This window comes from Monodon monoceros, unplaced genomic scaffold, assembly GCF_005190385.1.
Source record: "Monodon monoceros isolate NGI ecotype Baffin Bay Population unplaced genomic scaffold, NGI_Narwhal_1 Super_Scaffold_7, whole genome shotgun sequence".
NCBI classification, from domain to species: Eukaryota; Metazoa; Chordata; class Mammalia; order Artiodactyla; family Monodontidae; genus Monodon; species Monodon monoceros.
The window spans coordinates 4,637,866-4,651,691 of NW_021703784.1; the positions used below are offsets into that span (position 1 = coordinate 4,637,866).

Genomic DNA, 13,826 nt, shown 5'->3' on the forward strand with positions numbered 1-13,826 from the left:
TGAAGTTTCAATCTGTTCCTTTCACTGTAGTCGTCCTGTGCATCCATCCAGGTAAGACAACATGCAGAAGGCCTCGTTCCTGCAGCCCTGAAAGTCTGTCCACTGACAGCAAATCTGATAGATCCACCGGCCTTTCGGTCATGTCCAATTTGGCCACCCTCCTCTAGACGCGGTCATTAGATCCTGCTGACCACGGCTGCACTGCCAAGCACCAAAGACAGCACAGCGACCCTGGCTGTTGATGGCTGGCGTGGGACGTGGGCTCCGAGGGCTTTGATCTGTTTGCTTCTCTGTTTACATATGGATTTAGGACACAGAGGGGTGGTCTCAGAAGGAGAAATGCTTTGGCAAACTCTTGACTGTACAAACTGTTTCATTCACACCAAGGACTATTTTCCCTCTGAAGGGACACAGAAAGAGCTCCCAAAGGACCAGGTTTTTGTCACAATATCTTAAAGCAATATTTCTACATTGGAACTATTTTGCAGAGAAAAGAAGAATGCCTTGGCTGTTAAGATAGGCTGAACAAAACACCTGTCACCAGAGTTGTCGCTGGGGAGTAATGTGGTCCAGGTTACCCTCTCCAAACCACAGGACCACCATTCATCATCCCTAACAGACAGCTCTCTGTGTGATTACCATGGTAACAGTTCTCATCCCTTCCTAACCATCCCTGATACCACACACCAAAGTTTTAAAATCAAATCATGTTTACAGAATATAAAGAAAACTCAGCCAGCTTACATGCCAATACCAACATGATTCTTCCCTGCCAAGAAGCTACATTTTAATATATTTTTGATTCTTTGGTATTCACAGATGTCCCTAGATAATTTTTTAAGTTAAATTGTCAATAGCAGTGACCACTGGTCAAAAGCCAAGGGCTGGGGCTTCCCTGGTGGCGCAGTGGTTGAGAGTCCGCCTGCCGATGCAGGGGACACGGGTTCGTGCCCCGGTCCGGGAAGATCCCACATGCCACGGAGCGGCTGGGCCCGTGAGCCATGGCTGCTGAGCCTGCGCGTCCGGAGCCTGTGCTCCGCAACGGGAGAGGCCACAACAGTGAGAGGCCCGCCTACCGCAAAAAAAAAAAAAAAAAGACAAGGGTGGTATATCATTTGAGCAGTTACATATCAAAGCAAGATGCAATCAAAGGCAATCTACTGGGATTTGAAACATCATTAAGAAGAAGGGGAAAGAACCTACTGACTCTTCCTTGCATGCTCAGTAATGGATATTTGCAGAAAACAAACACACACTTCATCAGCACTTCCTTCCAGCCCTAGTGCCCAGCTCAGAGCCCATTTATTCACATGCCAAAGCATTACCTGGGGGAAAGCAGTTATCTTGGTGAAAAATGACATCCCCACCCAGCCAGGGGAGGTAAGTGAGATCCAAAAGCCAATTTCAGAAGCCGCAGTGGTTGTTTCAGGGTGAGTTGTACACATGTGTCTAATTATAAAGTTCTTTCCCCACTGTGAGACCGTATACAAGAAGCTTGTACTTAACAGCTTCTCTCAGGATAGAAAGCCATTAAGAAAACCATCAAAAGTCCCCCAAGGGGTTTCCCTGGTGGCGCAGTGGTTGAAAGTCCACCTGCCGATGCAGGGGACACGGGTTCGTGCCCCGGTCTGGGAAGATCCCACATGCCGTGGAGCGGCTGGGCCCGTGAGCCATGGCCGCTGAGCCTGCGCGTCCGGAGCCTGTGCTCCGCAACGGGAGAGGCCACAACAGTGAGAGGCCCGCATACCGCCAAAAAAAAAAAAAAGTCCCCCAAGATCAAGAGTTTTATGGATATGTGGGGTCTCCCATACTATCATTTTTCAATGTTTATATTGTAGAAAATTTCAAACATACAGAAAAGTACAAAGAATAATGTAAGGAACATCTTGTGCCCATGACCAAGCTTTGCCCAATCTTAATGCTTGGCTGTACTTACATTAGGCCTTTTCTTTTCCTTAATAAATTACTACACAGGAAAGTAAAAATCTGTGTATAGCCCTCCCAATCCCATGCCCTTGCCTCCCTAAACAATACACAGTATTGGCCTGCATGTTTTCCAGCGTTATATAAATGGTATCAGACTGTAAGTATCAATCTACACCTTGTGTTTTTTTTTTCCTCAGCCTTGTATTTCTAAATCTTCTCTGTATTAATACAAGTAGATCTGGGTCATTCAATTTCATCACTGCATAGAATTCCACTACTTGAATATAATACACAGAATTCTGTCCTTTTTCCTCTGAAGGGCAGTTAGACTGTTTGAGATTTTTCACTATCATAAACAACATAGAAATGAGCATTCCTCTACCAGTGTCCTATTGCACACATACAGTGATTTCTCAGGGCATAAACAGAGGTGGAACTGCTGGGTTGAGGGCAGGTGTGTATCTGCTTCGAGGTGTTGCCACGCTGCTTCCAAAGCAATTGTGCCAAATAACCCTCCCACCATCGGGGAGTGAGAACATCTATTGTTCCACAACCTTGTCATAGAGCGATACCATCAGAGTCTTTCATGTTTACCTGTCTGACTGGTATGAAATGGTACCTCGTTTTCATTTGTGTTCTCCTGATTACCAGGGACATCCTTTCATGCTCACTGGACACCTAGATCTTCACTTCTATGAGTTGCCAATTTTTCTACGTGCCTTTTTTCTTATTGCTTTGGAAGAGATCTTTATATATTCAGTGACTTTATAAAGTTACTTAACTTCTCAGCTTCCATTAGTAAAGCAGAGATACTATCTCTTAGGAATGATTGGAAGCTGAATGAAAATCACTGGGTCCAGTGCCTGTAACATGCTAAGCCTCAAAACAAGTCACTATTTCTATTACTGTAAGTCCCCTACATACGAATGAGTTCCATTCCGAGAGCACGTTTGTAAGTCCAATTTGTCCATAAGTCCAACAAATTTAGCCTAGGTACCCAACAAACACAATTGGCTATAGAGTACTGTACGTAATAGGTTTATAATGCTTTTCACACAAATAATACATTAAAAAAAAACACAAAAGAATAAAGAAAACATTTTTCATCTTACAGGACAGTACCTTGAAACGTACAGTAGTACCAGCTACACCACCGCTGCTTTTACGCTTGCTTCCGGACATCCTGGGCTTGAAATAAAGATGCTGCACTACTGGACTCTACACAGTACCGTAACGTACACAAAAGCACAGCCACTTGGAGAGGATGTGCGCACGTGACAGTGTCTGCCAGACACGTGAACTAACACGTGATTGGACCTGTGAACGCACTTTCGCATCTTTGAAAGTTCGCAACTTGAAGGTTCGTATGTAGGGGACTCACTGTGTCGTTATGAAGATGAATAATGAGGTTCAGGGTTGAGAGTATACGTTTCTAGCCTTTCTCCCCAATTTGTAGCCCCCTTTAGGATAAACACTGCAGAACTCGGGAAGACGACCCTGAGTACCTCTGGCTCTGATTTCCCCAGGACACAAAGACATACTATCAGGACTCTGTTGTTTATAAGTTACCATGAGGAAAGTGTGCAACGTTGACTCTCTCAGATAGTGCTTAAAAGAAACATCAGAGCTACACATCCTCCAATCTACAAGTGGCTGTGATCTTGTCTGTGAGACCATGATCCTGAATTTCAGCAATGGTTAAGCACCTGCGTGAAAAGACCTCTTGGAAGAGGGAAGTGGGCGGTGGAGAATGGCAGGTAAATCAGTATTAGGGACCTGTCCGGTATTGCCAGGGTGGAAACACAGCCATGACTACATGCGATACCACCAGGCCCAAGACCTTACCATGTCCCCACACGTCATAAGTGATCCTCGCGTAAGAAAAGTGAAAGGACAATCATCCTATCGCTTATCACATACAGAAGTGTGTTTTTCGATAATGACCAAAAGTACATTGACATCACTTTGGTGGCAGGCACACTGTGAAAATATTTCTCCAATATTTCTCCAATATCCAGAAGCACGTGTTCCTAAGGACATGGGGGTGAGCTAGAGAGATGCAATAAAAAGGAATCACATAAGCTTCTCTGCTTGGACCCTTAAGATATTTAGTTTTGTGCTGAGATCCTCCAGATCGGCTTCTACTCAGTTGCATCCTGGCCTCTCCTTGGAGAAAGGCCATGTTCATTTTTATGAACTCTGCCAGTGGAGTCAGGGAGCATATACAGCTGACCTCCAGGCCGATCAAGCAGTCCTGACACCAGCTTCAACCGGTGACTAGTGGAGTCCCTTTTTACACGTACTTGCACCTCGTCTAACATTCAGAATGATCTTCCTCCATATTCAATTTCCACCGGCACTAAAGGAACCAGAGACTTTCCTTAGTGACCCTCTGCCTGTCTTTTGCATAGTAATCATAGGTAAGAGTCAACTCCAGACCAAATATAATTAAGCCATCTTCTGACATCTATCTGGGTGTACTGCTTTCTTCCTTAAATGTGTGCCAAGTTTCCACTTCCAAGAAGTTAAACTGCCACGTAGAAATGCCGTGGTGATAAGTAATTAGACACTGTAATGGAAAATTAACTGTGTTTTTATTTAGAGCATTCATTTTAACAAGACATTTCTTTTTCCAACTGTTATTAAGCTGCAATAAAAATAAATTAAATCCTAAGGATCTGCAAAGGTTTTCTGGTTAAATAAAAACAAAAACAAAGAAGAAGAAGAAGAAGAAAAAGAAAAACCGCCTCTTCTCCTAGAGTCAGAGTATTTCTTATTTTGTTAACATCACTAAGTTGGTACACGGTCCTGGTCTGAACCCCATTCCTGATAAATTCTAAGGCCAATTCTAACCCTGTCAACCGTGCTGTGGACAGAGGAACAACCCTTCCACCGTCACGGCAGCTGACCCGGAGGCAGTCATGCCAGGCGGGACGGAGGGCCTTCGCCACATGTGGGAAGTCTTCACCCAAATGTTCTCCCTCCTTCTCTTTTTTCCTCCCTGTTTTGCTGCTCCCAAGAGACTTGAAGCCAAGTGATTCGCAACAGTCTGGCAAGCACCTGTGGGGCTTTGGCAAGTCCTGGGTTAGAAGGCGGCTAATCCAGCTCAGTGGGGTCCATCTCTGATGCTCCAGTAAAAACACCACCTCCTTGAGATAGGAATGGAAAACAGCATTCCCCAAGAGAGAATGCAAAATGAGGCCTCCACCTGTCCATCTCATCCAAAGCCTTGCAGCCCTCTAACCATGTTCCAGCTAAGGGTTCATCAGCAGGTGTAGCCAAGGGACGCGAACTGACTTCACTGGGGGCGGAAGAGAGGCCGGCGTGGTCCGCAGGCTCCGCAACCCCCATAGAAGTTCCCAGGCTTTGTACTAAGGCGGGAGCCTCAGATCTGTGCCCCACCTAACTTCCGTCTCTGTTCCTCTTCCTCCCGACCTCAAAACAAAGTGCAAACAGCACCTAAAAATGCTTCTGGGTTAACACTGATTCAGTCATGCTAAATGCTGGGCAGGGCACTCCCCACCCCCCCACCCCCACCCCCGCCCAGGCTCTTCCCTGAAGGCGCCCCAGCAGGTGTCTAAGTCAAATCAACGTGGGCATTTACTCTCCAAGCAGGGACAGAAGAATTTCAGAAGCCACCTTTGTGTTGCCCCCAGGGTCATTCGGAAGGACGCTGAACTACATACCAGGCGGAATCAAGTGGCTTCAAGAATTTCAAAGAAACCCACCCTTTTTCTTTTTCCCTATTCCTTCCCTTTTTTTGTTTTCATCTCTCTTTACAATCTAAACAACAATTTACCGTCCTTACTGCTTTTCAAATAGATTCCTGGGATGTAAAAACCTAACAATCTTCTCATTTAGATTCCTGAGGTACGTTAAAACCAGCAGCTATATACCAGCCACGCTGGGATCACAAATTTTATTTTCAAGCCAGAGGTAACAACCAACACTGCAGGAAATTGGTTTCATAAAAGATTTACTGCATATACAATTTCAGTTGAGTTGTATTTAAGGAGGTTAATATGACAATTTTGGTGTTGATAATACCCTTTAAGTGGAGTTCAAAGAGAAAATTCCAGACGGTAAGCAAACGGATTAAATTATCGTAATGTTTCACAATTCCAAAGTGCCCACATAGACTCTAGAGGACCACAAAAAAGAGCTAGGCAGTGGCTCTACAGGTGTTTCAGAGAAAGATCTAAAATATCCCAACTGTTAGCCAAGACTTAGAATAAACTTAAAAATAATGGCAGTGGACTTCCCTGGTGGCTCAGTGGTTAAGAATCCGCCTGCCAATGCAGGGGACGTGAGTTTAAGCCCTGGTCCGGGAAGATCCCACATGCCACGGAGCAACTAAGCCCGTGTGCCACAACTACTGAGCCTGCACTCTAGAGCCTGTGAGCCACAACTACTGAGCCCATGTGCCACAACTACTGAAGCCTGCGTGCCTAGAGTCTGTGCTCTGCAACAAGAGAAGCCACTGCAATGAGAAGCCCGCGCACCACAACGAAAAGTTGCCTCCGCTCACCACAACTAGAGAAAGCCCGCGCAGCAACGAAGACCCAACGCAGCCAAAAATAAAAAATAATTTAAATAAATTTAAAAAAAGTAATAATGGCAGTGCCGTCAACAAGCAAGTGTAAATATTTGTTGAATTAAATTATTGAATTAAATGATACTGAAGATTATAGACCTTTGGAAAGGCATTTTAACTTGCTAAATTTCTAATCATTTTCCCATTCGCTATTAGAAAAATGAGAACCAGTGAATAAATTGCTAATAAACTATTCACTCATTAAAACTGACCCCTAAGGAATCCCTCAGTGTCTCTATTTAACAAAGGTGTCATAAAATTTAAGGAGTAAGGAGACAACAGCTGAGGATCCCGAAAGAGCTCAGCTCCAAATATATCCTGACCTTGGATGAGTCCTCTATCCTGGGCTTCCCTCAATTTATTTACCCTTAGAATGGGAACAGGAGAGGCAGTGATGAGTGATTTGCTAATGAAAGTGTATTTGCCTCTGGCAGAAATACAAATGCTTGTTAATAAAGATAATTTTCCACACCCCCAGTTTACATTTCTCTATCAACGTTCCAGTGCCCAGGATCCAGGTTCCCAAGATACTACAGGTTTTGGTCTCCACCTAAAAGACTGAGCTAGGATTGGGGGAATCACTGGAGCCAACTCATGAAGTGGCAGCAGACTCCCTGACCCCCATCGCACAGGTCCACACCTCATTTCATTTTTCACCAGGATGACACCCAATCTTTGTGATAAAAATGAGCCCAAGGACACCACCCCAAAGAACTTGTTTCTCTTGGACCCACCAAAGAATAAAATGTTCTCAAAGCCCGCTCCTAAGATAAACACCCTTCCCCACATGCCCCTTTTAAATGGCTGGTTAACTGTCCCTTGGGTGTGACTGCACAGCTTTATCCCGGGTGTGTAATGGAGCTGGAAGAATCTTCCTGATTTCTCAGTACCCTAATATGAAAGACGGTGGTGCACAGTGCGGGCTGAAACTATGTTTAAGCCCTGATGTGACCCTAGCACTTCGCAAAAAAAAAAAAAGTATGTTCTGCTTGGGAAGGCTGGTCTGTGGTCACTGTGATTCCTCCCAGTCAGCTCTGTAAGACTGGCCGCTGGAGGTCACGGAGAGAGCCTACAGAACCCTTCTGCCAGAGGACACAAAAAGAATTAAACTATAGGTTTTAGTGAAATCACTAAAAGTCATGCAGGGGCCATGGGTTGTAAAATGTACAAATACCTATATTCACCTCCCCCCAAATGTGCGTGTACAAGTCCTAGGGTAATTCTAGGTTATAAGTATCGGTAATTATAATAAGTTGTAAGTAATTATGCACAGTACTTAGGTTTCTCAGTATCATCTTATGAAAACTCTTAGGGTAAATTGTTACATCCTTGTTTTTTGTGAAGCAAGTTACTCATTTTTTCCCAAACACCCCTCAAATTTAGAAAGTCTGCCTATTTCTACAGATCAAACTGAAAGAGAGATCCCTCAGAAGGAACCGTGCTGCTACCTCTGCAATCTATTCTGTCCTGAGAAGCCAGTTCAAGGGACTCTTCCACCAAGAAACATTAATCACAACCAGAAAAATAAAACAATGCACCTGACAGTTAAACAATACTTATGACATCATAAACTGCAAGTCATTTTTGGCCTTCAATCGCTGTCAACGTTCTAATGTTTATGAGAGATCATCACCGGCTCCTAAGTGGCAACACAGTTCCATTCTGAGTGAGGATTACTGTTACCAGATTTTAACGTAAGAACAACATGTCATAAACTAAACTCTTAGTTTGGCTTTAAGAGAAGGATTCCTTTACGCAATATCTATTATGTGATGCAGGAGATCTATTAGGAAACTTAAATCAATCTGGAGATTGCTTCCTAAAACTAAAATTACTCTATTTTCATAAGAAAGGGGCCTGTTCAAATAAACAATTGTTTTTGAAGATGAGCAGCCCGTCAAGGTTAGGGTGTCTAATAATAAATTACTGTCGAGTGATTACCTACCAGATGAGAAATGTTTCCATTTCTCAGTTCACTTGAATATACATGCTCTTCTGCCCGAGATCAGGATCATAAACTGACATTAGGATTTTGCCAAATCTGAACGACATGGTTTGCCTAATCATGTAGCGGCTTTTTAAACGCTGTAGCTTTTTTTCCACCACAATTTCATGTATTTACTGTGCACGGTGGTCACTTTATTATCTCAGTTTTCATTATTTTAGCTGACAAAAGTCACTTCTGTTAGTTATATAAATCTTAAAACAGCAAACCAAAGGATGAGATAGTTCAGTAACTTTAATTCCAATTTATGCCTTTCACTTGATTTGAACATTTTATGCATTGGTTCCACCAAAAGTGCTAAATATTTATCTCTATCCAGAAAAAAAAAAATATATATATATAGTTTCATTATGAATGCCAGCAACTGTTTTTTTAATTAATAAAAAAAGATTAAGTTCATCCAATTTAAGATTCGTGATCCTGAACATAACTGTTAAAAGCAACAAAAATGCTTTGAAAGCATGGTATTTGCAAAACCTTTGAGAAGTTGCTAATGGTATTCCCATGATCTAATACATGTAAGGCTTTAACTGTAATCGTAAACCCACTGAAAGCTTATGATCTGAAAGGATGGACTATTGTAGCCAGTTTTTATGGGTTTAATTCCACTGGCAAATCCCAGTTTCTATACTGTAAATCTCAACTAGAGCAAAATCACAACACATTTGCAAAAGAACGACGTAAAGAAATCAAGCATGGGAACAATAAGGCAAGAACGCCAGTGCCAACAACCACCCTCTCCCACAAACCATCAAAGAACTTCAAAAGCACGAGGCTGAGCACAACTTTTAGTTCGTGAAATATGTGCGATTCACTTTTAACACTCACAAAAGTACACATGAATCACTGTATTTTCCTCCGATGTATGTGCCACACAAGGTTCAATAAAACACAAAACTTAGCCTCGACTGATGACTGGGTCATTGTTTTTGGAGGCTGTTTATTACTCTTTTTCTGGCATGATTTCTATGATCCAGTTCTGTGACTGCTAAAGGCCAGGAAAAGCTGCCTTCAAGTCAATGCATGGCGCGAAGTCGCTAAAAAGTTTGCAGGCATCAGGCTATGCCTAGGTGCTTAGGAGAAGCTGTTCTGCTTTGTCCTAGGGACCTCCAGGTATGCAGTGTCTTTTCAGGGTGCGAGAGATTTACGATTAAAACGGATCCTCTCTTTTTCCTTTAAGGGATTTGAGTTCTCATGGCAAACGATTATTTATGCTCAAAACAAGAATCAGCCTAGTTCCCCGCTCCAAGATCTATGCAGACAACTCATCCCAGGTTTAACGCATGGCAGACATACAAATGTAAAAACATCAACCATATCTATCTTGTTTTTCAAATTTCTTCTTCGTATCTTGTTTCGTATATTTCTTGGCTTTTAAAATGCAGTATTACAAGTCTTGTGCTGGGCTACCAGGCCTAATTCCACCTTACAGACAAAATGTATTTTACAAAGGAGTAATTGAGTATAATACTCATTTTATTACCAAATACATGTAGGAACAAGTTGGTTGTAAAAGAACTTTACTGTATGTATTTACACACGTATTTACTGATTGTCCTAGAGAGCCTATCAATGGAATCAACAGAAAATGCAGTATTCCAAGCACAGTGTACTAGCAGCTCTTGGCCTGAACGTTCCAAAAATATCTTTCAAAACCACTGCTATCTCTTCACTTTACTTTTTCAAAGTAAGTACAATTAAATTCATTTATTTCATGCTACCCATGCAACAAATATACCCTCAAAGGGTCTTTCGGTTTGGAAATACTAAATTTTTACCTTCAGTTGAAAGCAGGGTCAATAACTTTTTTGATAAAAATTGCTTCAATTTTTTTTTTCGCTATACCCGCGTCTGGAGAGCCTAAATCCTTATAATGCCAGGGCACTATGAAACTTGGAGCTTCTTTTAATGCACGTTTTTTAGAAATAACTTTGGATTTATTTTCTACATAAACGTATGACTTTTAAAGTATATTTATTAAGTGTTCTTTATTTTTACTACGGGTCTCGTTCTTGTGGAGAAAGCAAACCAGATTTCAGGAGTGTTTTTATTGCGATCATTGTTTTTTAGTCACTTAAAACTCACAGGGTTGACCTCCTCAGCTGGCTCCACAACACGACACATTCCAGAACTACTTCCCCAGAGGGAGATCCTTTTAAGTAAAGTTCAGCGGATTTTGCGGGGAACCTCAGGATACTGACTTACTTGTAAAATTCCCAGTGGAGACAGGAGGAAGTTGGACGAGTTAACTCAAGGTGAGAAGCAACGCCACTTCCTGAGACAATGATTTAAGTGCTCAACCAGGTCAAGGGTTTGAACTTTCTTCCTGAAAACCACAGCAGCGCTGGGAAGGAGGAAGGTTCTCCTGCCAGCAGATCCCAGGCGCTGCGGGGCGGCCGGCTCTCGGGGGCGCGCTGCCTTGACTGCCTTTGTAACCTTGCCATTGACACCTTGCCGGGCCCCTTCCAGGTTGCAGAGGCCTCTGCAATGCTCGCCTCGGACAAGTCTAGTCCTCTTGCAGGGGCCCACAATTCCCCGGGCCCCTTCCTCTCGCCCTTGGGTGGGAGGACAGAGGTGGTCAAGCGCCCGACCCCGGCACGAAAGCGGCCACACCCCACTGCGCTCCCGCGGGCCGTCTTACCGGTACAGGAATGCAGGGGCTTGGGTCGCACGACCAGCGACGGGCACATGGAGTAGAGGGAAAGTTTCTCAAAGTAGTCGCAGGTCTCCTTGGAGAGGATCTCGTCGATCATGAAAGTCTTGTAGCGCCTCCTGGCTGCTTTGAGCTGGCCGGGCGAGCTCAGCCTCAGCTCTGCGTGGCAGTGCATGGTGAGCCCGGGCGAGCGCCCGCCGCCCGAGGCCGCGGGGCTGGCGCGCCGGCGGGGGCCTCCGGCCGGCTCCTCGGCGACCGGGAGGCGGCGGGGCTCGGGAGGTGCGGAGGGGAGCCGGCACCGGGCGCGCGGGCTGCGCGTCTAGACCCACCCGCGGATCAGCATCTTCGCCGAGCCTTTTGGGGACAGTGCAGCTGTCAATCAGCGCGCGCTTCCCGCAGGGCCTGGTGCTGAGCCGCGCGGAGGGCCGGCCGCTCGGCGCCCACCCCGCCCAGCCCGCCTGTGCCAACCGGGGCGGACCTGCGCACCTCGTGCCCACCGCTCTTGATAGCCTTCTCCAGCCTCTCAGCGTCTCGCGCTTGTCTGCGTGCCTATTTTAAGACACTCGCTCCGGCTCTCCTCCCCGCCCCCCTCCTGGGACGAGCTCCAGGTGTGTGTGTGCAGTGTGCGCGCCCGTGTGTGCGCGCGGTGCGGGGAGCGCGCGCCGCCCCCGCCAACGGGCTAGGCCTCCGGGGGCCGCTGCCCACGCGGAGCCACGCGCGCCACCCTCGCGCCGGGCACGCCGCGCTCCCAGCCGTGCTACCATCGCCGGCACCCGGCGGGCGGGCACGTCCTGGTCTGTTAGTAGAAAGAAGTCGAGACTTCGCCGAGGCTCCCGAGACTGCGGGCCCCAGAACCGGCGCCCCCGAGGAGCTGGGTGCCTTCCTGCCTCCCCACGTGGACTTCCGCGCGCCGTTTCCCAAGGACGGCGCCCGCCCATAGCGTCCCCTACGCTCGCAGCCGGCTCCCAGCCCGCGCGTTCCGGCACCCGGAGTGTACGCCGCGATCGCGAACTTGACCGTTCCACGGAGATCCCAAACCATCAATGACCTTTGCCCTGTCCGTTATCCCCATAGTAAACTGTTAAAAAAAAAAAAGTTATCGAAAGCACGTGTTCCTTTTTTATTTTTGAGCTCTGTTTATAAACCTTTTTTCGTCCCCAGAAGGGCCAGCGCAGCGGGACTGCCGGGTGCGGCGAGTCAGACCGGTCGTGGCTCCTGGTGCCGGATACCCTGGCACCACGGCTTTCGTCCCCCGGGTCCCTGGCGACGCGTAGGGTTGGGGGAGCCGCGAAGACACGCGTTTGTCTTCTGCCTCCTGGGCGCCTAACTTCCGAGTCTGTCCCAATCAGTATCTGAACGAACTTTTGTTTTCAGTTGGAATTGTTGGGCGAGGGGCGAGGGGACCCCACCCAGCCTCGGCACCCGGACCGTCCCGCTGCCCGCGTCCTGGCCCCTCGCCCGCGCTCGGCAGAATCTGCCGGTGCTGCCGGTTTCGCGCAATTATGCCTGGGAGTTAGTTTGCACGGGGCCGGAAGGGAAACGCACGGTAAGGAGACTGAGAATTACAGACGCGGATGGTCTTCTCCGAGACCGAGTTTGGGTATGGTGACATCTCGCGGCCCCGGGTAACGGCGGGCTCGCTGCAGAGCTGCTCGCCCTGCAGCCCGAGTCGCCGCGGAAACAAGTGGACGCGCGCGCCTGGCCAGTGGTTCAATTTGGAGGGAAGGGGAAAGCCTGGAGAACTAATAGGCACTGAGAGAAAATAGTAATAAACCGAATCAGAGCCTTGCATTAGACGTGGCCCGCAACGCGCCTTTGAGGAACTTCATTCCCGAGGTGTTTGCGTGCGCCCTGGCTCCCCTCCCCTCCTCCTCTCCATTTAGAACGGTTTTCGTTTATTCTCATGATATCTCCTTATGCTTATTCTTCTCCTCCCGGAGAGGCGGCTTGAGGGCCCGCGAGAGCTGCGGCCAGGTGTCCCGGTGGCGGCGCGCGTCCCGCCGCAGAGCCCAGAGGTCGCCGCGCTGGGCCCGGCGCGTCCGCGGCTGCGGTGGCCGGTCCCAAGGCCTGTCCGCTGCCCAGCGCGGGGCCGAGAACGCTCCCAGCTCAGCCCGGGCAGCGCCGCTCGGCGCTGCGACCCAGGGGTCCTCCTGGACGCCGGCGGAGCAAGGACCCAATGCACCACGAGCGGGGGACCGTCCCCAGGGGCGCGGCGTTCGCACCGAGGACATTGTTGGGTGGGGAGTTATATGTCCCGCTGGAAAGTGCAGAGCTGTCGGCAGCGCCGAGAAACTGCGTGTTTGGTGGGATTGGAGGGCGCGGCGTGGGGGAGACCCCCGAGCCTCTGCACCGCACCCGGTGACCCTGGAAAGGGACCGAGCGTTAGCCCTTCGGACCCTCTGTCGGGCCCTCACGTTACGCGCGCGCCCCGTTACTCTTCGGGCCCAGTCTTTTCCTCCACCTCTTGTCCCGTCCTCTAGCCTCGCCGGCTCTTCCGGTTCCTTCCACCGCCACAGGCCCCTTTCCTCCGCTTCCGTCCATTTCCCCTTCCCCACTGTTCCCAGCACTCCGGGCCTCCTCTGCTGGATCGAATTCCCCCATCTCTCCTCCGCATCTTCCATCTCTTTCTCTTTTCCTTTCTTTCCTCT

The 13,826-nt window shown here is 47.6% G+C and overlaps 1 protein-coding gene across 1 annotated transcript in view; it reads right to left on the reverse strand.

Moving 5' to 3' along the window:
* Positions 1–11,611, reverse strand: part of BARX2 (BARX homeobox 2) — a 69,100-nt gene extending 57,489 nt beyond the window's left edge. Inside the window, exon 1 of the mRNA XM_029209667.1 lies at positions 11,167–11,611. Within this exon, the coding sequence (XP_029065500.1) occupies positions 11,167–11,353 (187 nt within the window). The 5' untranslated portion in view covers positions 11,354–11,611. The remainder of the gene's footprint in view (positions 1–11,166) is intronic.
* Positions 11,612–13,826: the final 2,215 nt, after the last annotated feature.